This window comes from Barbus barbus (assembly GCF_936440315.1).
Source record: "Barbus barbus genome assembly, chromosome: 46".
NCBI classification, from domain to species: Eukaryota; Metazoa; Chordata; class Actinopteri; order Cypriniformes; family Cyprinidae; genus Barbus; species Barbus barbus.
The window spans coordinates 4,108,235-4,133,147 of NC_136724.1; the positions used below are offsets into that span (position 1 = coordinate 4,108,235).

General features: G+C 38.1%; 1 protein-coding gene across 1 annotated transcript; it reads right to left on the reverse strand.

Moving 5' to 3' along the window:
- Nucleotides 1-3,836: 3,836 nt before the first annotated feature.
- LOC306864786 (frizzled-8-like) lies at nt 3,837-6,401 on the reverse strand. The gene has a single exon (XM_079409011.1). The coding sequence runs from the start codon at nt 6,102-6,104 to the stop codon at nt 4,365-4,367; it is 1,740 nt and encodes a 579-aa protein (XP_079265137.1). The 5' UTR covers nt 6,105-6,401; the 3' UTR covers nt 3,837-4,364.
- Nucleotides 6,402-24,913: the final 18,512 nt, after the last annotated feature.

Consider the following 24,913-nt stretch of genomic DNA (forward strand, 5'->3'; position numbering starts at 1 on the left):
CTCCAAAATCCTACAGCCTGCAAAAACTCAGGAACTGTCGATTTTCAGTCAACTGGACCCCATCAAAAAGCAATTACTGCCCAGGCTGCTTTTGGATTTATGGAGGTAGCTTGTAACACTGTTTCAAGGACCTGCTGGGGTTTGGTTTGGAGCTTTAGAACAAACACTTAAAATAGAGCTCCGTAATCTGGTGTAACACGAGAGCAAGACGATGCGCGCCTTTCAGACTCTCAGAAGCGAGCCGCAACATGTAAACGATTAGACATGTTAGCTTTGGACAGTCACCTAGACTGCAGCCCTCCTGTGCTCACAATGTCAGTCATGTGTCTTATTATACATGCCAGGGACTTCTGGGATTGACTATTTATGGAGTTTACAGAAAGGACAGACTGCACAAACTCATGTGTCTCAAAATGCAAAACATTCAATTTCAGTTACATTTGATTTAATTTCAATTGTGATGACAGCTGGATTTCAAATGGAAAGGAACCGTTTCCGAAATGATACTGGATCCCACTCGTGCAAGTTCATGTGACCACAGAGTAACACATTACTTGGAGTCTCTAGTAATGTGCTCATGAGTCGACTCAGGTGTTTTTGATTAGAAAAAATGTGTACTGTTGGTATGCCACCAGAAACAGGGTTGGGAAAACCTACCATAGATGAACATCCTATTAAAAACGGACAAATCATGCCCTCCAGTGGACACACATGCACAGAACTCAGGTCTGAAGATGTCCTTCACTACTGCAAATGTTTGCACATTAATGTGCAATAAATTAAATTATGTTTGCATTTTGGTTATTTCAACTGAGTGTCTTTGACACTTCTTCCGGACACTCCGAATGTTTAATATATATGTTTCTATAAATATACTGTTTGTATGTATTTGTAGGCCTACTGCAATACTAAAACTTCACTGTAAATGTAAACATTCTACAATTTAAGTTAGCTTTTACTGCATTGTATTGCATAGCATTACCAACTGGGGTGCATTTCCCATCGTTGGCTAACTATGGTGGCAAGTTCAATTAGCCTAATGACAGAATTTGCGACCATAGTTGATTTTGGGAAACACACCACTGGAAGGCTAAAGGTGCTTATAAAGACTACAACAAAGTTACAGTTTGCCAATCATCATGCCAGTTCTTTTGGGTGTGCAAATTGTCCTCTAATGGCTACAAAATTAGACAGTGCATGTGATTTTGATTTATAATAATGTTTATCATTATATCATCACTACAGTAAGTGCAAAATGTGTTTTCAGAAGAAGAAAAAACTGAAAGCTGTATTTGAACACTGCATAATCAGTTTGTTCTTGATATCGCATATTTAAGGTGAGATCTAATATTAAAATAAGAGATGTTTTGAAACCAAGGAGCCTGGAAACGTACCTGTCACATGTGCAGCATTCACTGTTCCTGCTCTCACTGAGACTCGGTGCTCTCTGCTGGCAGGAGTTGATACTGCACGCCTCTGGCTTCAATGAATCTTTCTAGAAATGGTAAGTTGCATTGTGGCAGGGGTCGTAGAATGGGCGTAATCTAGCGCCCCGGAAGTTGTCTTTAATTGGTCAGGTAACACGGGTGAATAATAATAATCTTATTTTAAAAACCTCAATGTATATTATATTTAAATCGCTAAGAATCTCAAACGTATTATTCAGGTGTGATTTATTGTCCAGACCGCGTCTCAAAGAGGCACATGGACGACGTGTCACGTGGTATCTGTTAGTTTTCTCAGCACTGATGAATAAAGGCAAATCAGTCATTTTGCGATTACTTGAGGCTTTTGTTGATTCATTTTATAGAAATTTCAGTTATGTCAGATTGCAATTTTAAAGATTACTTTAGTTTTAATATTTCTCTAATAAGGCATAAAACAGCCGGAATTTGGAGTGCTATTGGTTTTATTGATTTCATGAGTGCTTTCTTGAGAAATACAACACACAATATTTGTCGCTCAGTGGTTTTATGCCTGTTTTAAGCCTACTATTTATAATATTCATAAGCTCACTTTAGTAGCCTAAACAAAAAATAAATAAATAAAAAGGCTAATAAATGAATGAGAGGACGAAATATTTCTATATATCATTTGTATGCTTTTAACTTTTTTTAACACTTACTTATGGTTGACTTTTATGGCAATTTAATGTTCTGTCAATAACACAACATCGTAATAACGGACGGGTTTGATCTAGGCTACACAAGATTTCATTTCTAAAGAAAGCACAAGCTTCCCACAAACCCACGTTTATTTGTAAATCAGGAAACAGTTTTAACACGCATATCCATCCACTCTTTCTTATCCAAATGTGTCTGCTTCCACACGCAATGCACTTAATGTCCGTGCGCCTATTGCTCTCGGATGTGTAGAAAATTACATATGTGCATTTACTTAATTACAGCTACCTACTAAATGGTAAGTGAAAACAACTTTAGAAAGTATCTGATAATGTGCAGCTATTATGTGCAGCCTGCAAGTTATGATTGGTAAACATAACCAAGTCTTTGACCACAAGGTGGAGACAGTACAGCAAATATAAAGTAGTTAGGCTATTGTCGAATGCACTTAAAAATTTAATGATTTAAAAAAAAACGTAATTGTTTTTAATGACATGCTTTTTATTATTATTATTATTAAGGACCTTACATTGGTTTCCATTATTATTACATTCTCTTTCAAAGTATCATGAATCCACCAAAAAGTTTTGTTTGTGTAAAGGTATAGATGGAAATACCACAGCAAGTTATTTTTTTTAAGTGCTAATAGAAATGGAAAAGTGTGACAATTCCTTTAAAAATAAAATATCCTTTTTTTTTCCTTATTTATTTATTCTGTCTATCTGTTAATTTCTGCCACTGTATATGCTGGCCTTACATGCAGTATTTGTATTAATCTGTAATCGGTGTTTGGTATGATATTGTCGTTTAATGGATGATAACAATAAAAACTTGAATTAAAAAAAAAATAAATATCCTGGTGAAATGTTTAAACTAACCTATTGTATCAGAATCTATGAGAGTAATTGCACATAAGCACTCTTGTGTCCTCTGGCTAAAAATACTAAGTAATAGTTATACGCAGACCATTTTACATTTGCTAAAAAAATTAAATATTGCAACAGGACATTCCAAGTAAGAAAAATAACAAAAACTAAAAACTGACATGTAATATGACACACAAGTAAGCATTTCAGTGTCATTCTTAGTCTAATAATCTCCATTGGAGTTTCACAGAAAGGCTCTGTGGATTACGTAAGGGACCACCTGTAGGTTTTCATTCACTGTCTCTGTGAGTGTAACTACTATTAATACAGCTGAAATTCAAAAAGGACGTTTTGTTAAAGAAAACCTGTGACGGTTTTATTTTTTATTTTTTTTTTAACACTAACAAAACATGGCTGGGGCCCCGAGCGTCAAACATTTCTATAACGTCGATCAAAGGACAACGGTCTGAAATTAAACATTAAAAAACTTGGCGCATCAGTCTAAAGGTTCTATCTACATGGCACCTTTCTTCTAGACGTTAAAAGAAAGATCAAAGTTTCCCCAGATGAAAAGGACCTGTTTCCTCAACCCATTCCCCAGCCCTCTTTTAGTAAATTAAGTAGCAAGCATGTGAAGGGTTCAACAATTATGGAGATTGTCCAACACAAGGCCCTTGTCTCTAATTAGACCTCAGATAGCTAAAAGAGTTTCTCTCAACAGAACCCACAAAAGCATCTTTGCAAAGCATCTTCAATGGGAATGACCACAAAGAGCCGATGCGGAGCATTCATTACCAGAAGCTTCCTCAGCATTAAAGCAGCACTTGGAGAAACTCAGATTCCTCAAAAAGTTTTTATTGTCAAAATAAAGGTCATATTTGCTTTGCATGTGGCATCTACACTATATACAAATGTACAATAATCTTATAAATAATCTTTTATACACCATTTACAAGTTTGTATAAATACATTTCGCAATTTAAAAAAAGAAAAGGAAGAACAACCCGTATATAATAACAATAACAATAATAGGGCACTAAAACATTAAGGCTTATTTAAACCATCTTTGATTGTTCAGACAATTCAAAACTTGTCTTCCAACAACGCGTAAAAGTAAATGACACGAAATGCTGCAAGTTGGGGACGTGTCTTACTCCACTAGGAACAATGTAATGCCCAGAATTCTCCTTAAGAATGACTGATTGCATGTCATGTCCATATCAATAGAATGGAATTAACGCAACGTAATTGTTTCTGCATCGCTGCATTGTTGCAACCAGTTCGTCCGCTAATAGAAACCATCAACAACTTCATTTGTATGCAAACGACTGAAAAGACTAAGAGACCCCCCGACAATTAAGAGGGTTTTCTTGTTTCAGACCTGGGACAAAGGCATCTGCTTGGGGCAAGACACCGAGCTGGCGGTACCGGACCTCCACGTTAATCCCGTGCTCACGTCACTGTACATGGAGCCACCGGAGCCCTTGCTGCCCCAGCAGCAGCGCGTGCAGAAACTCCTCCAGGACTCCAGGGTCTTACCGGACCAGGTCCAAACTCCAGAGGTGATGCCCACCAGAAGGCACATGAAGTATTTGAGCATGAAGACGGCATAGTCCGGTCTCTTGGTCTCCTGCTCCAATAAACACGAACAGTTATGAGTGATCTCCCAACTCTGTCTGTTATGCTGCTCGTAGAAGTAACACGCCACGATGATGGTGGCGGGAACCGTGTAGAGCACCGTGAAGATCCCGATCCGGATCATTAGCTTCTCAAGTTTGTCCGTTTTAGTGCCACCCTGCTTAATGACACTTCTGATCCTGAAAAGCGACACGAATCCAGCCAAAAGGAACATGGTGCCGATGAACAGGTAGATAACCAGCGGCGCCAGCACGAAGCCCCGCAGGCTGTCCAAGTTCTGGTTGCCCACGTAGCAGATCCCGGCGACCGGGTCACCGTCCACCGAGCTCAGCGCGAGCACGGCGATGGACTTCATCGACGGGATGAGCCAGGCGGCCAGGTGGAAGTACTGAGAGTAGCCCGCGATGGCCTCGTTGCCCCACTTCATGCCCGCCGCGAGGAACCAGGTGAGCGAGAGGATGACCCACCATATCGAGCTGGCCATCCCGAAGAAGTAGATCAACAAAAACACCACGGTGCACAGCGCGGGGCCGGTGGTCTCGTAGTGGATGTGCTCCACGTCGTACTCCCGGTTACACGCCACTTTTTCGTGGCCGGCAATCAATCGCACAATATAGCCGATCGACACAAACATATAACACGCCGAGAGGAAAATAATCGGGCGCTCGGGGTATTTAAAGCGCTCCATGTCGATTAGAAAGGTAGCGACGGTGGCGAAAGTGGATATGAAGCATAACACCGACCAGAGTCCGATCCAGAAGGCCGTGAAAGTCCGCTCGTCCTGGGTGAAATACGGGTTGTGACACGGCATGGCGCAGTTCGGGATCTGACCCGTCTTGACGCGGTTGTACAGCGGGTGTCGGTCGCTGTTCACCGCCACCATCGGCGCGCGACACTGGCAGCCCGGCTCGCAGGGTTTACTCGCTTTGGGTCCGACACCCGTTCGCCCGCTTTTCTTTTTGTGCGGATTGAAGGCTTTGATGGGGTAGTTGGTGGGTTTGGACAGCACCGGCGACACCGTGGTGGAGTCGGTTCGGTTGTAGTCCATGCACAGCGTGTCTGGTGCTCCCTGCACGGGTAGCAAATCGCACCTCATGCGATCCGGCCAAGGGAAGCCGTACTGCCGCATGAGCGGGGCGCAGCCCGCCTTGGCTCGCTCGCATACGCTCCGGCACGGCGGCAAGGGTTTCTTATAGTCCTCCAGGCATATGGGGGTGTACATGCTGCACAGGAAGAACTTGAGATCCGGAGAGCACTGGATCTCCACCAGAGGCCAGAACTGGTGCACCTCCAAGCCGGCTTCGTCCTGCGTGTCGTGGTTGAACTGGTTGGGCATGTAGGTGTAGTTGTAGCCGATGCCCTTGCACAGAGGAACGGCTATCTCCTGACAGGTGATCTCCTTGGCCGTGGTGCCGCTTGACCTGGGCAGCAGGGCGAGCGCGAGGAACAGGTAAATCCCCAACAGGTAGCACTCCATTCTTTTCTCCCCCTCCAGTCAACACGAGCAATGCAGCGCTGGAAACAGTTCAGATCTTGAAGAGCAGACCCATCTCCGCTTCACTTGTTTGGCACGGACTCGCGGTTGGGTTGCATACCGAGAATAAATAGCCCTCGGCCGGGCGCAGGCAAAATTCCTCTCCTTGTTCCCGCTCCAGCGAATCGTTAAAAAATAAAGCCGCCTTTTAATAGCCTAAACTTCTCTGTTAACAAAAACACTCCCGGTGTAAACGCGTTTTCTACATTCGTTCCGTTCACTAGAGCCTTTCTCATACAAATCAGTGCCGTGGAGTAGGACGCGCTGAGTATAAAAGACAGCCGAGCGGACACGCCCCCCATGCGCCCACCGCCAATCACAAAGCGGCGAGGGCGGGTCGCCCAGACGTGTCAATCACGTTTGCTCAAAGTGTACAAATGCAGAATGTTGTTTTTGAAAAGGAACGCAAATTAGATCAAAGATAAGTTTGTGCCTGAAGGAAGCAGATCGCGCATAAAACACATTTAATAAATGCAATTAGTGTTTGTATTGAATCTCTAATGTATGGCTGTATGTTATTTGATGGCTTGTTTACTAGCAGTGTGCATTATGAAAATTTCAAAAGGATATCAGACAAATCAACTATTATTATTAGGCCTGTTTTTTTTTCTCTTAAGTGTTCTATTCAATAGAATGTATTTATTTTTATTACATTATCAATAAAGAACATAATTTCAAAAGATGCATTATGTCTGCTGTAAAGTGGTATTTATTTATTTATTTGCAGGACATGAAGACAATCTGTTTATTGAACAGTGAGATTTTTGATACAAATTTATATCAATGCATTTATATCAATGCAGTTTGACTTTGACTGCTCAAAATATAAACTAGAAATAGAAATAGAAATGTTAATGGTCTTTAGCATTTCACTGAAATATAACTGTGGTCTGACAAATTACATTTTTAAAAGTGCATATAAACACGTGGCCATAAAACTGCATGCACGGTACTCATAAAGGACTTGTTAAAATAGTTGTATGTAGGTTACAGCATGCCACACTGCTCGTTAACAATCCATATTTAAATTAACATTCAACAGTTTGTGACTTTGGGGTCAGCTGCAGTTTCAACAGCAAATGTTTACTGTCCGAGCCTCGTTATTTCAGCCTATTATTTTATGAAGCTCTGCATAGATACTATATATATATATATAGAGAGAGAGAGAGAGAGAGAGAGTCCATCTCATTGGGTCCCCTAATGTATTGGGGTTAATTTGTGAATGATAGGGCCCGGCGGGGGGTTGTCCTGCTGGTGGAGCGGGGAGTTGATGTTTTAATGAAGGTGTGGATGCGTGGAGCTCCTGCAGAGGATGTAATTACTGCAAACTCAAGAACAAGCAAAGCAGTTTGTTAAACAGTGGCAGCGGACAAGCAACCCCTTCCCCCAACTCATTATCACAGGCCGTCTTAAAGGAAACGCAATGTAACAGTAAAATTTGACAGTGTAAAGTAAATGATTAAAGAGCTCCTTCATTAATACTTTTTTTAACAGAGTTTATGTGCGATCTCTTTGAACTATTGTCCGGTGCCTTAAAAGGCCCATACGTCCATCAGGAGTAATTACATTTACCTAAATGTAATATGTATAAAGCTGTTTCCTCTGCTACAACTGTTTAATGATTTCCATTACAAAGCTGCGATGACGTTATGGGACATCACAACCTGTTGCGCCGGTTTGTTTTTCTTCTCTTTGAGCTCCGATATGGCGATAATTATTTTACTCCTTTCTTTAGGGAAACTCGCAGGGATTTAGGAACAGGTGTGCCCTCTGAGGATTGTGGCAAATGCGGGCAGATGAAAAGTAGAATCGCTTTCACTGATTATATCCATTATTCCCCCAGCCATATTGATTAACAGGAAGATAGAGCACACTCTAGTCTCCAGCAGTTGGAGCGTAACCTTTTACCCTGGCTCTGTCCCAGCTCCGGCCGGGCTTGGGTTACATAGTGCCCGGGCATTCCAGAGTACAAATGGAATTAGTGCATCTGTTCGAAAGTTAATTTTCAAATCACCATTGAATGAGTCTTTAGAAAGAGCTGAAATGGTGGCCGGTGGCCGTCAACCAGAATAACACTCCTTCTCCTGTATCGGGCCTAAGGATTCTTTGTGTGCTTATTATTATTTCTAAAGCGTGGATTATGAAGCTTCAGATGGGAATTAATTGTCTACAAGTAAGAGAGTCTTTCAAGTAGTACTCTAATAATACAATGTGGAGCCCTACGTGGATTTCTTTTGTAGGTTTTATACAATCTCTTCAAATGTTTTCAGGCTATAATATCCAAATCTAAAAGTATGTGTAATTAAAGGATTTTTAAGGTCTATTTACAGTGTTTGTGGCACAATCAAATGTTTAAAAGCTATTTTCTCAAAAACAATAATACATTTTGAGCTGTAAAATGCTCTTATTTATTTATTTTTAATATGAGTATCCATGATAGGTAGATAGATAGATATTATTTAAATATATTAGGAATATAATGATAAAATGCTCTAAATATTTATGTATTTATATTATTATTATTATTACTATTGCTTTCTCTTTTTAGCAATTTTAACACATTTTATGTTAAATATTGGTTTAACAGTTTAATCTGTTTGAATGCATTTTTAAAAAGTTTCTTGAGCAGCCAATCAGCAAATTAGAATAATTTCTGGATCATGTGACACTGAAGACTGCCTTTCATCACAAGAATAAATTACATCTGAAAATATAAATTGTAACAATATTTCACAGCATTACAGTTGTTTCTGTATTTTTGATCAAATAAATGCAGCCTTGGTGAACATAAGAGTTAAAAAAAAGTTAAAACATTTGAATTATTAAACTTTGACCACCAGGGTACATTACTGTAAATCCAATATCTCTACTTTTTTAAGCAAGGGGCAAGTTCAGATTATTTTCTGTTTTAATATATGATGCCATAAATGATGTGAATACAGCTTAATTTGTTGCAAACCTGCAACATTCCGTCAAGGTGTAATTATTAGTTTTCCAATTTTCACTTAGCAATAATAGCTTAAGTAATCCTGTTTCCAGTAATCACCTCTCAATATAGGAATCCTAATGGCATTGAGCATGTTAATGAAACTCTGTCTGTGTGTGCATAGTATGTATTGATTGGGCACACAGTGTGATTACATCTGCAGGACTCTTATCAGGGATGTTTACGTTTCATTAAGACTTTCAGCCAGACTAATAGAGCAGAATGTGTATTTGCCTAGGACCACACTCTTTAGCACACTCTAGACCAGAGAAAACATCTATCTGGTATCTGAGTGGGAAGGTGTAAGATATAAGAGAGAGAGTCAGCCATTAATGCGGGCCGCTCAGTAGACAGGTAATGATTCACTGTGAACTGCTGCTAAACTCAGATTTATGGCTCATGCTGCAGTTATTGAGTGACAGAGCGCATGTGAACATTCTTCTTCAGGGCTAGCTGTCTTATACCTGAGGTCTTATTACCCGAGGTCAAGAAGAGACACTATTGAGACAATTAAGCTGTCTGTAGCTGTCTGTAGCTGTCTGTCAGTGTGTGAGAGGACATGCGTTTTCTACTCTACCAAATCCTCCGTCTCAACTGGAAACCAGCTTTGTTCCAAAATAGAGTGAGCTGTCTGCTTAGCAACATTAAACCAAATTCTGTGTACACAGAGGCCATTCACTAAAGAACTGATGCTTTCTTGTATTCCAAAACATGTATCCCAGAATGCACTACAAGTTCAGTGAAAAAAACAACAACGAAAAAGTCACACAATAAGATACCTTTGTAGATAATAAATGCACTTTAGAAACTATTTTACGCATTTTTGAGTAATATTTGTGTACAGCGTGCTATTTTTTCATGTTTATTAGCATATCTCATAGTTAGCTTAGCAACAACAACAAGCTCTGAAATCAACCGTCATTGAGTTGAATCGGCTGTCTGCTTTGCATAAATAGTGCACAAGTTAGCTGTCTAAGGCATAAGATACACTGTAAAACATGTTTGAAATATTTACAGAAAAATACTGAAATAATGCAAAAGTAATTGTGACCGTGGACCACAAAACCAGTCATAAGTGTCAATTTTTCGAACTTGAAGTTTCTACATCATCTGAAAGCTGAATAAATAAGCTTTCCAATAAGCTTTTTTTTTTGTGTATGGTTTATTAGGATAGGGCAATATTTGGCCGAGATACAACTATTTGACAATCTGGAAACTGAGGGTGCAAAAAAATCCTAAATACTGAGAAAATCACCTGTAAAGTTGTCTAAATGAAGTTCTTAGCTATGCATATTACTGATCAAAAATTAAGTTTTGATATATGTATGGTAGGAAATGCACTACATATCTTCATGGAACATGATCTTTACTTAATATACTAATGATTTTTGGCATAAAATAAAAATGTATAATTTTGACCCGTACAATGTATTTTTGGCTATTTCTATAAATATACCCCAGCGACTTAAGACTGCTTTTGTGGTCCAGGGTCACAATTGGTTAACTATAGGTTGCAGTGAAAAATTTAAATGGTTTAACATCGCATTAGATGTAATTTTAATGTAAAATACTGTCAAATGTATGCTTTTTGCAATTAAAAATGATAAATTATCAAATAATTTACAGTGAAAATCAGTAAAAGGAAGAATTCTCTTTTGTAATCAGTAATATACTGTACATTATGGTCTTTTGTGTTGCATTCCCTGTAACTTAGTTAATGTTCATTGCAATATGTGTGTGTCATGTGTTAGACTAATGCTGTTTTGTTTTTGTGTGTACGAAGCTGTGCACCATTTATGTAGAAGCAGTGGCTGTGTTTAATGGATGGGCCATTTAACTCTAATTTTGCTTTCTGTTTTACCACTTGTCTTATTATAGTGGTTATCAGTACATTTGAAAGTAAAAAAAAAAAACAGATCTTAGAAGCTTAGGTTATTAATTAACATTACTTAATAAAATATATGGTAATAAGTTGTAACACAAACGGCACCAATATACCATTGCATAATACCTGAAAAACAGTCACACTATTTTATTACAGTGAATTTCTGGTAACCACATCTGTCAGTTTTTCACAAAGTTAACAGGATATTTTAAAGCAGCTCACTAAATTTCAGAACAGAGCTAGCATGTTGTTCGACTGCCGCTAAGTCAATTAACAGCCTTGTTTTAAGGATGTTTTTAAGAATTGTTGTGCTATGTTTGTTCTTTGACTTTGCCCGGGCCCTTACATTTCTCCATAGAGCGATGTTGGTGGGGGAGGGCAGTGCTGCCCAGCCCCCCATCCTCATCAGCACGTGTTTTCTTTGGGCTTGGCAGCTAATCGGTTGCAGGTGGGGCTGAGCTCCTCTTGGGTCCCCTGAGGTGGTGGAGCGCGCTCCCTGGGTGTCCCCTCACCTTCACCTCATTACCTTGACAAACAGGTACCTGCTCATCAATCCACCGCTGAGAGCACACAAGACACGACATCCTTCTCATAGATCCGCTCGCTGTGTCTGTGTACCTGGAATCAGCAGGTTATTACATACCATAGAGCGAGCATCAGTAAAAACCACGCAGAGTGACGATTGACATTGTTTTGACATAAAGTTAGAAATGTTTGTAACTTCTTGTTGCAATTGAACAATTGCATTACGCATAATAATTATACATATGTTAATTCATACTATGTGTATTGCAGTGATTGTTAATCATATACAGTTAATTATACACACACATATACATATATATATAAAATGAAATACTATGAAAATATATGTAATATAATATAATATATTATGCTTCTTTTAAAAATACACACTATTTATTTTGTAAGATTAATATATGTTTAATCTATATGAAGTATAAATTTACTCTCTGTTAAACACATTTTAATTAAATATACCTTCTATTCACAGAACATTTAGATAAAACGTATCATTGCAAAGCATTACATTCAGTTTTTAAGTTTCCAAATCACAGCCTATCAGCCAAAAATTTGATTTTCCTTCTGCTTTTTTATAAGAAGTGAGGCCTCCGTGTGTATCAAGCATTGACAATCCATTTACCTTTCAAAATGTAATGCATTTCTGAGTAAAACCCACTATTTAATAAGACTTGGTAAGGTTCTATCCATTGGGAATTTATCAGGTTTTGCAAAGTATGTGTTTAACTCCAGAATGGAATTATATCTGAATGTTAATTAAGTAAAACAGTGTCTAAATAGTTATTAGTGATTAGTCACTAGTCAGTATCTCTAATAGACCCTAGTTGACCATCCAGCATAAATGACCCAACCCTGCTCTCAACTTACTCTTACTGTCTGCCTTCATTTCAGCACAGCTGAACGGTGGATGAGAGACACATGGAGGGATGGACTGAAAAAACAAGAGAGAAGAGGAAACACCTCACACAGAAGTTGAAGCAGCAGCACAAGAAACATCCGGAAGGCTTGAAGCAGACGTATAATAAGATGACCTCGCAGAGCGTAGGACATGCAGGCGTATTTGTTTTCTTGCTTCATTCTGTCAAACCTTTCCTGCTCCGTGGGCAAGAACCTCCAGCAAATCCACCCCGGGCCCCCTCTAATGCTCATTAGCAAAAAGATTAAGACATGTTTATTTACACACTAAAAGAGTGAGTGGGTAAACAGGGGGGCTTATTTATTAATTTACCCTTAACGTTGAGTGCACTTGACAGGTTGGATAAGAGGGAATTGATGCGAGGATGCAGCCTGTGTTTGAAGTCTGCATGGGGATATCTGCCGAGGGTTGAGGTGCCGGGGTGATGGAAGTAAAGTAACGTTCCCAGCGACACGAAGGCAGGGGGGTCAAGATAGGCCCATCCTTAGGAGACCCGCAATCGCCTACGATCGTGTAGCGTTTCACCCAGGAAATGAAGCCACCTCTGGATTTCTGTTTCGTTTTCTATGCCCACATGGTCTCAAGTGGAAGCTTGTTGATGGATCTGGCATCTTTTGAATAATACATGCCCTGGATAATGACTAGCACAAAGACCCATTTGAGTATTGTTGATATGACTGTCTGGCTCTCATCTTTCGCTAATTGCCGGTAGTTGCGTCTTACAGTACGGGTACTGATGAGATAAGAGATAAAACGTTATAGATTTACTCTGTGTTATTGCTGAGTGAGCGAGGGTTACTGAGTAAAGGTGTGAAACAAGGAAGAAAAGGAGGAATAAAAGTTGCCAGGGTGGAGAAAGTTTACAACTTCAGGTGTATTTCTCGCCCTTTGGACAGTGGAAACAATAAAAGTTCACCTTCAAGTTCAGTAAGCGTGACAGTCATGCATTACCAAGCTATGGTCGATTGGTTCAAACTATTTTTTTAAATGGAACAGACTGCTTTACATTTACAAATTCATTAAGCACATCAACCACAACAAATGAGGAATACTAAAACACACTTTTCTTCCATGTAGCGAGGATTGCGTAACTAATTAAACCCAAGAGTGACAATCGACCGAGTCTTGAACTCGATGGTCTGTTCATTCCTAAAAATAAAGTTTCCCAAAGGGGGTTGCCATAGAAGAACCATTTTGGGTTCCATTTTTCTAAACAGCCTAAAGATTCCATTGATGTTAAACGCTCTTTAGATTCCAACAAAGAACTTTTATTTTTAAGAGTGTTAGTTAAGGTGTAATGTTAGAAGGAGAAGCAGAGCCTCTTTTGTCTTTGAACACAATCCATTTGTCGAGAAACTGTGCACTTACTGTACAATAGTACGCTTAGCACTCTATAAATAAGTTTAATTATGCCATTGTAATTTAGCATGACATTTGCAGAGTTGGCACTTTTGCTTTTTATGTAGGATATAATGATATAATTTCACCATGGAGGTACCAGACATTAAAGACTGAAAATAACCAAAGATGCAATTTTACCTTTGAATGTCATAATAAAGAGCAAACAATGTCGTAATATTACTTTAAGAAGCCAAAACTCCATATTAACCCCTATATTGTTAATATTAGAGGGTTGTTTCGCCACCACATTATCTAAGATATTTATGGCCCTGAATTTGACCCGGTGAATGCACCACAGGGAACTAATAAAGCCTATAGGGACATCTTGATTTTTGCACTTTTTAATAAATGCTACATTTCAGTATCGGCACGATCATGCAAGATTAATGAAACACACTCCACTCTGCACTGAGAAAGTACAAAACACACACAGACAGACAAGAACATACTAGATTAAAGCAGACGGCTTCAAATTCACCCAATTGTAATTTGGCAGATGATAATTAGGCCATTTCAATTTGCATGACAACAGGAGGTGTTTATGTTATGTGTGGTGTTGGCTAAATTAGGTTAGCACATGACAGTGGCTTCCTTTGAGTGTTTTAATATGGTGTGATTTCATCAAACGAGAGGAGAGAAAGTGACTCATTTAAGACAATAGATGTTATCTTTTAGAAATACGATATGGCCTCAGCAGTCACACGTCATATCTTTGTGTATTTATTGACTTGAACTAAGGGCAAGATTGTCTGTTTGAAGCAATATGTCCTGTTTGCATTAACTGTGGCTGTGGTTGTGGTGAGGGGGAAAAATCGAATTAAATCCTCATGAAAGATATTTTATACATAATTCCAAGCCTATAACAGCAACACATTACATATACCACAATATATACACTTTCTAGCTAAAACAGTGTGTTTTTTTTTTTTCTGTCTGAACCCAGTTCCAGACTGTCAGTAGCACTACTATACCCATAAAAGGCACATTTTTCTTCTCAGTCTGATCAGATCTTCACATATATGTCCAGAACAAATAAAAATGACACTGGCTACACAACCCTCCCTTTTCATTTATGTGCTACACCTATGATTAAATCATATATATGCTTGCATTTTGCTTTGCCATGATCAACACAGGGCAGTATGGCATGACAGAAACCTCAATCCTGACCATGGAACAGGAAAGTCATGTATTTTTTTGTATTTTTACAATAAGTAATGAAAGAGAAGAGTAAAATGTCTCAACCTCAAATCAATAATGCAAATAGGTAATAATGAATTCAATTTTATAACCACTTCCGTTAACCACTGGAAAAGTGGCAGTATGCAGTCAGGTTTGGTACTAAGCCCATGCTAAATTTGAATACCACAAAAAAGTGAATAAGTCTGAAAGTTTGGGATTTGAAAAAAGAAATAAAATATTATATATATATATATATATATATATATATTTTTTTTTATTATTTTTTTTTTTTTTGATGTGGTATCTAAATTACAATTATTATAATTGTATTTTATTATTTTATATTATATTTATATGTTTTATTGTTTGTTTATTTAGATTTTTTTGTTTGTTTGTTTCCTACCACTGATGTTATCTGTTGAACTTGGCTTGCTAGGGTCTCTCGACAGTGTTCACTGGTCCCTACTCACTGAACACAGGGTAACTGCTGAAATTCACTTGTATCCATTTATTCTTAACACCCTGCAGTGTCATCAAACAGACGAAACTTGAGCTGTGCATATGAGGAGTTTAAGGTTTGATACCATAATATACTACTGTAAATAAATATAAAATTAATTACCATATATTTGGGTAACATACATGTGTATATAATAAATCAATGTGTATTTATATACATTTAAATATAATATAAATAGTATTTGAAAGCCTAACCTGAGTGATAAATGCCTGTTGTGGTATTCAATATAAGGTAATTATTCCTACAGTAAACACAATTAATTATAGTAGACATGTCTTTTATCATATTTAACCATAATAATGATATTTACGTTGTCATGTCCAACGCCATTTATACCAATGCACAAATGTGTACAAACCACACCTGGAATTAATAAAATAAAATAAATAAATAAATAAACTGGAGCTTTCACTCTTTCCCAGCCTTTCTGTTATTTAAAGGAACAGTTCACTCAAAAAATAAAATAAAATTAATAATAATAAAAAAGGAAAATTGCTAAAAGCCCTCAGGTCACCCAAGATGTAGATGAGTTTGTTTCTTCATTTTTTTGTAATAAACAAATCCATCATTACGATATTTTAACTTCAAATCGTTGCTTCTGGCTAAAACCTTCATAAATTAATCTATCCATTGCTTTCTCCAGTGAAAAAAGTAGTCTCATCTGAATCGGGAGAGAAATATGCAAAGATCAAGCACTGTTTACAAGCAAAAACAGTCTATAACAGTTCTAAACAAATATGTCTGTTTTGATGTGAGAGGACAACAGGAGATGGACTTTTTCACTGGAGGAAGAGTTATCATGGATTATAGACTCATATTTTTAGGAAGCTTAAAATGTATTTATTAATATTTATTTGCTTCAGGAGATGTTAATTGACGGACTGGACTGGACTGGAGTGGTGTGGGTTACTTGTGGATTATTGTGATGTTTTTATCAGCTATTTGGACTCTCATTCTGACGGCACCCATTCACTGCAGAGGATCCATTGGTGATCAAGTGATGCAATGCTACATTTTTCCAAATCTGTTCGGATGAAGAAACAAACTCACATCTTGGATGACCTGAGAGTACATGTTCAGCAAATTGATATTTTGTGGGTGAACTATTCCTTTAAATGTATTTAAATATTACTACTATGTTTATTATGGGATAATGCCTGTTTCACTTACTGTTTTAAGGAATAGTATGCAGTATACAGTGTACACTGCACAGGATTCAGTATTCCATTTCACTTTGGCTTTAATGAGATTTGCTCCACACTTCCACTCAGACAAGAAACAGTGTGATCTGAAACGAAAAGTGTTCCAATTACAATACACTGTACACTTGCTGCACTCAGGTGCAAAACCGCAGGCCCACGAGCCGTCAGCGTAGCAATAGAATCTTGATTGACGCCGAACACGGCGGATCCACCCGGGGGCCCCTGACCCCGCTCTTTGTGTGAGAGCCTGAAACCTGATGATGGCCAAATCCAGTTTGGAATGGCTGCAGGCAGTGACCTGCACTAGAGGGGGTCACAGAGAAACAAAGAGCATTCAGGTACAGAGCGAGACGCTCTCCTGCTCTTATAAGAAGAGCGAAGAGGCTAATGTACAAGAGTTTGCATTGTTAGCAGCACTGAGCACAAAGATGAATGGAGCAGAAGGGCTTTTTTCGGCTGTGGAAAAAGGGTGACGGAGGTGATTGACAGGTGCGTAAACACTCCAAATCCGAATAGACATTCCAGAAATTGCTAACAGTATTGAAAATATGCCATACGCGGCACCAATAATCCTCTTTTGTGTCTGCGAAGCTAACGCTAATTCACTTATCATTCACAACACCCGACAATTCACCCTTTCACCAAATAGGATTGCAGTCTTTTCAGAAAAACACAGTTTAGCTCTCTCTCTCTCACACACACACACCAAATTCGGCCTCAAAGACATCATTCTGCACCCTAAACTTGTTGTTTACAGAGTTTGCATTAGCGACACAAACTGCGGTGAGTTTTTTTAAATACATAGATGAGCTGGGATTTGCGTGTGGTAGTTTGTTTTGTGCTCAGACTGTAGTCAAAGAAACCCCGGATTACTTTGTACACATCCAGTTACACAAAAGAAACAGATTAGCTTTTCAGTGTGAGGCAGTGAGTCATATGGTTCTCAAACTTACATTGAGCAATGAGTTTTTGACTCTTATACAGGTGAACACAGGTGGAATACTGTCCTACTGTCGCTCCAGCCGGCAGCTAGTAACAACCACAACGCCTGCAGGAAAATCATCAAATTCATCAAACAGCAGTGAAGCGGGGAACGGTCACGTGCTGTGATGCTAGCCAAACTTGGCCAATTAATGAGGGTCAGATTGATAAAGTTCACGCTTCTGTTTTTGGAGTGATAATGTGTCTATGTGACTAAGGAAGTGTTTTGTATATACAAACGTGTTTAAAGTGACTAACTGAGCAGACAATGAAGGGATTTCCGTGTCCATATAGTGACATTTAAGATGATACATATTGTTCTTTACTATATATTTACTCTTCCAGCATTGCTATGAGTTATATGGGCTTGGCCTATAAAACATGCTTATCTTATAACTTTTAAAGCAGTAGTTTGTCAATTTTCTGAAAATGTACTTACCTTCAGGTCATCCAAGATGTAGATGAGTTTGTTTGTTCATTGGAACAGATTTGGAAAAATGTAGCATTACATCTCTTGCTCACTAATGGATCATCTGCAGTGAATGGGTGCCGTCAGAATGAGAGTCCAAAAAGCTGATAAAAACATCCCAATAATCCACTCTTTAAACTCTTGCTTCTGGCTGAAAAACCAGTCCATAATCCATAATAATGCTTCATGTAGTGAAAAAGTCAGAACTATATGTTCAGAACTGTTTTGGCTTGATCTGTGCATCTGCATTTCTCTCCTGATTCAGCCGAGATGACTTTTATATTCTATATTATCAATAAAATTAAAACAATGAGTTAATGTTTCAGAAATGTTCCTGAGCAGCTCAGTATGAAGGTTGTTTGCATGTGGTCTTGTCTCTCTGGTTGCTCTTTTGTCATGGCAAGGCTTCACATATCTTGCAGCCAGGTTTGAGCTTGATGGGGTTTTATTTACAGCAGGTATGAGTTTGTCCTTGTGTGATTTCAGATGGAAATTTTGTTACAGCTTGTATGCCCCAATTCATGTATAGGTGCTCTGTTTTCCAATCAATTTTTGTTTCTCACTCTGATAATAATGCTACAGTACTTTGATATAAAAATGGTACTAATTGATTATCATATTCATGTTGCTTGGTACTTGTGAGGTACTTCAGTGTACTTTACTGTTTGTACACCTATACTAATTCTTCAGTATTACTATGTTATGCCTTTTTTACATAAATGTAAATATAGAAATTATGTTTATGCAATTACAAACTGGGTTCTTCAGGATGCTTAACAATTAAACATTGTTAATATGTTATCATTTAATTTATTTAAAAATTAAACATTTTAATTTAATTTAATTTATATCTGCTTTTAATACTGGTTTCAATTTATTTTATTTACAAACTTGCCATTTATTAAAATTATTAAATTAGATTTTTTTTCTTTTTTTCATAATTTTAAATAAATGATGAATTAGGTGCTTGAGGTCCTGGTCCTGGGTTGCTTTTTGAACAGTATTAAAGTGGTTCTTGTATATGCTACACACTTGGTGGCTATTTTTCCTTAACTATTTGGACTCTATAATATATATATATATATATATATATACACATACATACATACACACATATACAGTGCCCTCCATAAGTATTGGAACACAATTGCTCTGATGCCTGTGGAGTCAAGACATTCGCAAATATGATTAAAAGATGAATATGAGACAGAACTACAGAATGTCACATTTTATTATTAGCCGTTTCAACAAATATATGCTTTACCAAATAAAAAGAACAGCACTTTTAGAGTTCATCCCACTCATTGATGAGAGCATAAGTATTGGGACAGTTGAACAGAAGGCAGATATAAAAGATTAAAAGCTATTATTTAGTTGCAGATCCCTTGATCACAATCACAGCAGTGAGTCTGTGACCCGTAGACATCACCAGACTCTTGCTCTCATCTTTGAAATACTTTTCCCAGCCTTTAATTCAGCCAATTCCAATTGTTGCTTGTTTTGGGGAGTTTCTGCCTTTACTCTCCTCTTCAGCTGGTGAAAATCATGTTCAATCGGATTTAAATCTGGAGATTGACTTGGGCAATCTAAGACTTTCCATTTCTTTGCCCTTATAAATTCCTTGACTGAACTGGCAGGGTGTTTTGGGTCATTGTCCTGATGCAATATGAAGCACTTCCCAATGAATCTGGTGGCATTTTCTTGAATATTGGTAGGCAAGATGGTTTTGTACCCTTCCAAATTCATTCTGTTTCTATAACCATACATTAGTAAAGTTGAGAGTGCCTGTTCCAGAGACAGCCATGCATGCCCATGCCATGACCCCACCTCCACCATGCTTTACAGATGACGCTGTATGCTTGGGATCATTTGCTGTTCCCTTTTTTTTTCCACATTTTTGCTTTCCCATCACTTAGATAATGTTTGCATCTTGCTGTGTAGCATCTGTAATTCTGTGTCAAAGTCTCCTGAGGACAGTAGATTGTCAGAGCATCACCCCAGCTTTCTGGAAGTTGTTGCTGATTTTACAGACACGTCTTTTATGGTTAATTTTCACAGCTTTTATGATTTGTCTGTCATCAACTACTGTTGTTTTCTCAGCCGATCAGGTCGTTGTTGGTTGCTGGTGTCGCTGGTGGTTTCCAAACTCTTGATTTCTCCATGCCCTTTGTTTTTGCTAGAGCTCTAATTGATTTACTCTTTTCTTTTAGCATCCAAATTGCTTGCTTTTCTCTCAAAGTCAGCTCCCTCATCTTCATCCTGGTTTGTGTGAGTCATCATCGAATGCAAGATTCAGAATACAGAAGTAATGGATATAACTGATACGACACATTCCCTGCTTTTAATATCTGAAGAATTAATGCAACAGGACACAGCTGATCACTTAGAAAGACCTGTGAGGCAACTGCTCCAATACTTCTGCTCACATCAGATAGAGGGATGAAACTCTAAAAGTGCTGTTCTTTTTATTTGGTAAAACATGTATGTGTTGAAACGGCTAATAATAAAATGTGACATTCTGTAGTTTTGTCTCATATTCATCTTTTAATCATATTTGTACATGTCTTGACTCCACAGCCAACAGAGCAATTTTGTCTTTACTGTTCCAATACAGCACTGTATATATCTTATATATATATATATATATATATATATATATATATATATATATATGTATATATGTAATCATATATGTATATATGTGCATATATATGAATCCCTACAAAACTAATTCCAAGCAATTAAGCAGAATCCCTTAAATCAAAAGAAGTCTATATACATATTTATGTTTTTTTGTTTTTTTTTCCTCTTTATTTTACTGTAGAATTCTGTTCGATATATTCTCTTCTGCCTCACTTTCCTCACTCTCTCTCAGTCTATCACTCACTCTAGGGCCTAATTATGAACTAGCTTGAAATAAATACATTTATTTTACAAAACAACCCTGCCGAGTGCTGTTTTTTGGTACAATGAGGCACAGCTCTGCAGTCTCTAGTGCGCTCATACTGGGTTGAGGGGGGCGCTTTGGGATTGACTGGCCAGAGATTTGCTGGGTGCAGTAATTGTGTCTCATTAATTCTTACAGTAATGCAGGGGAGCTATACAGGCTATGCAATTAGCAGGCTGAGCCCTGAATAGAGCAGTTAATCAAGGGACAAAGGCAAGAGCTCAACAGCCATTAGGCACAGAGGATGTCGGCCCATTGTCAGGGACATAAGGAATGCATGCAGACGTGCCTTCATTTAGGACAACTCAGGCAGGGGAGAATCCAAGCCCTCTCCAGAGCTTTTCACCTCCCTACTTAAACTTCCTGCTTTTTCAGGTCAGGAGAAAAATCAGAAAATACATTTTATTGTGATAATAATTATTGATTTGCTTATGATGTTATTTTATTGTTTAAAAACGACAGCATGTTTTATTTTATTTTATTTTAATCTATTTTATTATTTCTTTTTTATATCCATTGCCTTTTCTTTTCTTATTTTTATATTTTCTTTTCTTTTTTTAGCATTTGAATTTAAAATATAATATAAGAAAATAAGAAATTTAAATATCTGTTTACAACCCAAATTCCAGAAATGTTGGGACGTTTTTAAATTTGAATAAAATGAAAACTAAAAGACTTTCAAATCACATGAGCCAATATTTTATTCACAATAGAACACCGATAACATGAATGTTTAAACTGAGAAAATTTACAATTTTATGCATAAAATGAGCTCATTTCAAAATTGATGCCTGCTACAGGTCTGAAAATAGTTGGGACGGGGGCATGTTTACCATGGTGTAGCATCTACTCTTCTTTTCAAAACAGTTTGAAGACGTCTGGTGATTGAGGTTATGAGTTTCGGAAGTTTTGGTGTTGGAATTTGGTCCCATTCTTGCCTGATTTAGGTTTCCAGCTGCTGAAGAGTTTGTGGTTGTCTTTGATGTATTTTTCGTTTAATGATGAGCCAAATGTTCTCTATAGGTGAAAGATCTGAACTTCAGGCAGGCCAATTCAGCACCTGGACTCTTCTACTACGAAGCCATGCTGTTGTAATAGCTGCAGTATGTGGTTTTGCATTGTCCTGCTGAAATACACAAGGCCTTCCCTGAAATAGACGTCGTCTGGAGGGGAGCATATTTTGCTCTAAAACTTTTATATACCTTTCAGAATTTATAATGCCTTCGAAAACATGCAAGCTGCCCATACCATCAGATATGCTGGCTTTTGAACTGAACGCTGATGACACGCTGGAAGGTCTCCCTCTTTTTTAACACGGTGTCTGTTATTTCCAACAAGAATGTCAAGTTTGGACTCGTCTGAGCATAGAACACTTTTCCACTTTGAAACAGTCCATTTTAAATGAGCCTTGTCCCACAGGACGCGACGGTGCTTCTGGACCATATTCAAATATGCCTTCCTTTTTTGCATGATAGAGCTTTAGTTGGCATCTGCAGATGGCACGGCAGACTGTGTTTACCAACAGTGATTTCTGAAAGTATTCCTGGGCCCATTTAGTAATGTCAATGAAAGAATCATGCAATGAGTGATGCAGTGTCGTCTGAGGCCCTGAAGACCACGGGCATCCAACAAAGGTCTTTGGCCTTGTCCCTTACGTACAGAGATTTCTCCAGTTTCTCTGAATCTTTTGATGATGTTATGCACTGTAGATGATGAGATTTGCAAAGCCTTTGCAATTTGACGTTGAGGAACGTTGTTTTTAAAGTATTTTTTATACACTCTTTCACAGAATGGAGAACCTCTGCCCATCTTTACTTCTGAAAGACTCTGCCTCTCTAAGACATCCCTTTTATAGCTAATTATGTTACAGACCTGATGTCAATTAACTTAATTAGTTGCTAGATGTTCTCCCAGCTGAATCTTTTCAGAATTTCTTGCTTTTTCAGCTCTTTGTTGCCCTTTCGCACAGCAGTAACCTTTTCATAGTACCCAAAATTATTGTGGAACTACCCACTTTTTGGCGTGTTCGCAGGAACTACGAACTGTTTTAGTTCCCGGAACTCCTTTGGAGGAACTAAATTAGCACCTACTTCAGAGTAGGGTCTAAAACAGTTCCATAGGAACTATCGTGACGTAGGTGTACGCTGATTGGCTAAATGCGTACGAAAACGCCCTCACCCGCCATTATTTAAAACGCCGTGTAAACACATACTGTGAAAACATTCCATGTCCATTATTGTGAAACCTGCCAGATACAACAGAAACACAGCTCCGATCACAGCGTCCTCCATCCTCCTGTTGGTAACGTCGCTGTTCTTTGTTTACATTGTTGAACGCCGCGTACAAATGAGACGTTTTACCACCTTGGACAAGCAAGTGAGGAGGAAGAGAAATCACCAGAATACGCTACCTTATCTTCCCTTTCCGCTCTCTCTCTGCAGTCCTTTTATCTCCCACCCCAGATAATCAGTCACTCGGCAGCGTCGAGTAAATGAACCTTTCTTGGCCATTAAAATTAAGCATTGAATTATTGACATGTAATTAGCATGTCTTTCCTAGCAGGGCCACTGTAAAGTTTCCCCTTGCAGTTCCAGTGAAAAGCTGTGTATTTCACTCATTGTAGCTCAGATATAATAGCATAGCAATGTTAAAAGAAAATAAAAATGTATGATGAAAAGTGCCTTAAACCACAAACTCGGAAATCCTATTTATCAAATAATGCAGCTGCTAAAACTTTATCAGCATTTATTCTCACAAGTAACGCTGTCTCCCGCTTGTTATCTTAGTCGTTATGGAGGAGACGGCACAGCGTTCGGATTAGCTTTTGGATTATGCAAACATGCCAAAATATATGTGCGTAATGAGCTGCAAGATTCTCTTTCAAAACAATTATGACTACAGCACTCTTATTTATTTAACGCCTCATGTTTAAATTTTTATTTTATTTTTTTAGCTGGGGAATTTTGGTAAATTTCTTTTTTTTTATAATCCACAATCAGCATACCACAACAATATGCAGTTTATTAATAAATACATCTCACACGACTCTGAATAAAAGGTTGCTTTTCCATTGCAGTTGTCATTTCCCCTGACAAATTCCTCTCGAAGCTGAATTCCACTGAATACTAACCCGCGGATTAATTCCTCTCTTACTTGTGCATTTTTTCTCAGTTTTACAGACCTGTGGTTTGACAACCTGTTTATATTAAGCCTAAGTAAATCAAATTCAGAAGTAGCCTGGTAATCTTATTTTGTTTACAGCAAACTTTAGGAACCACAGCTTCCTGTTTGCCTGACTTAATTTAGTCTGTTTGCAGACAGGCTTTCGATTTAATGGGGAGTAATAAGAGATCATTTTTAGTAACCTACATTCTGTGATGCTGGCATCATCCTGTCACAGAAAGTAGGTTGTAGACACTGGGAAGGTAGTGGTGGAAGTGTTTAGAGCTTTGGCAAATTTCCATCACCCACTTGTGTGTATGAGATGCAGGCGAGAGACACTTAAAAGCTCACACAAAAATGAAATTTCTGTCATTATTTACACACACTCATGTTTTTTCAAACTTGTATCTTGATAGCGTCATGAAGGCAATTAAAAACAAAAAAACAATCACTATTCCTTTAAATGTGCTTGAAAGGGCAGAAAGGTGTTAGACAGATACATGCCACTGAAACTAGTCATTGGTTTGAGGGATTAGTTTCAGTAAACTTTAACCTCCCAGC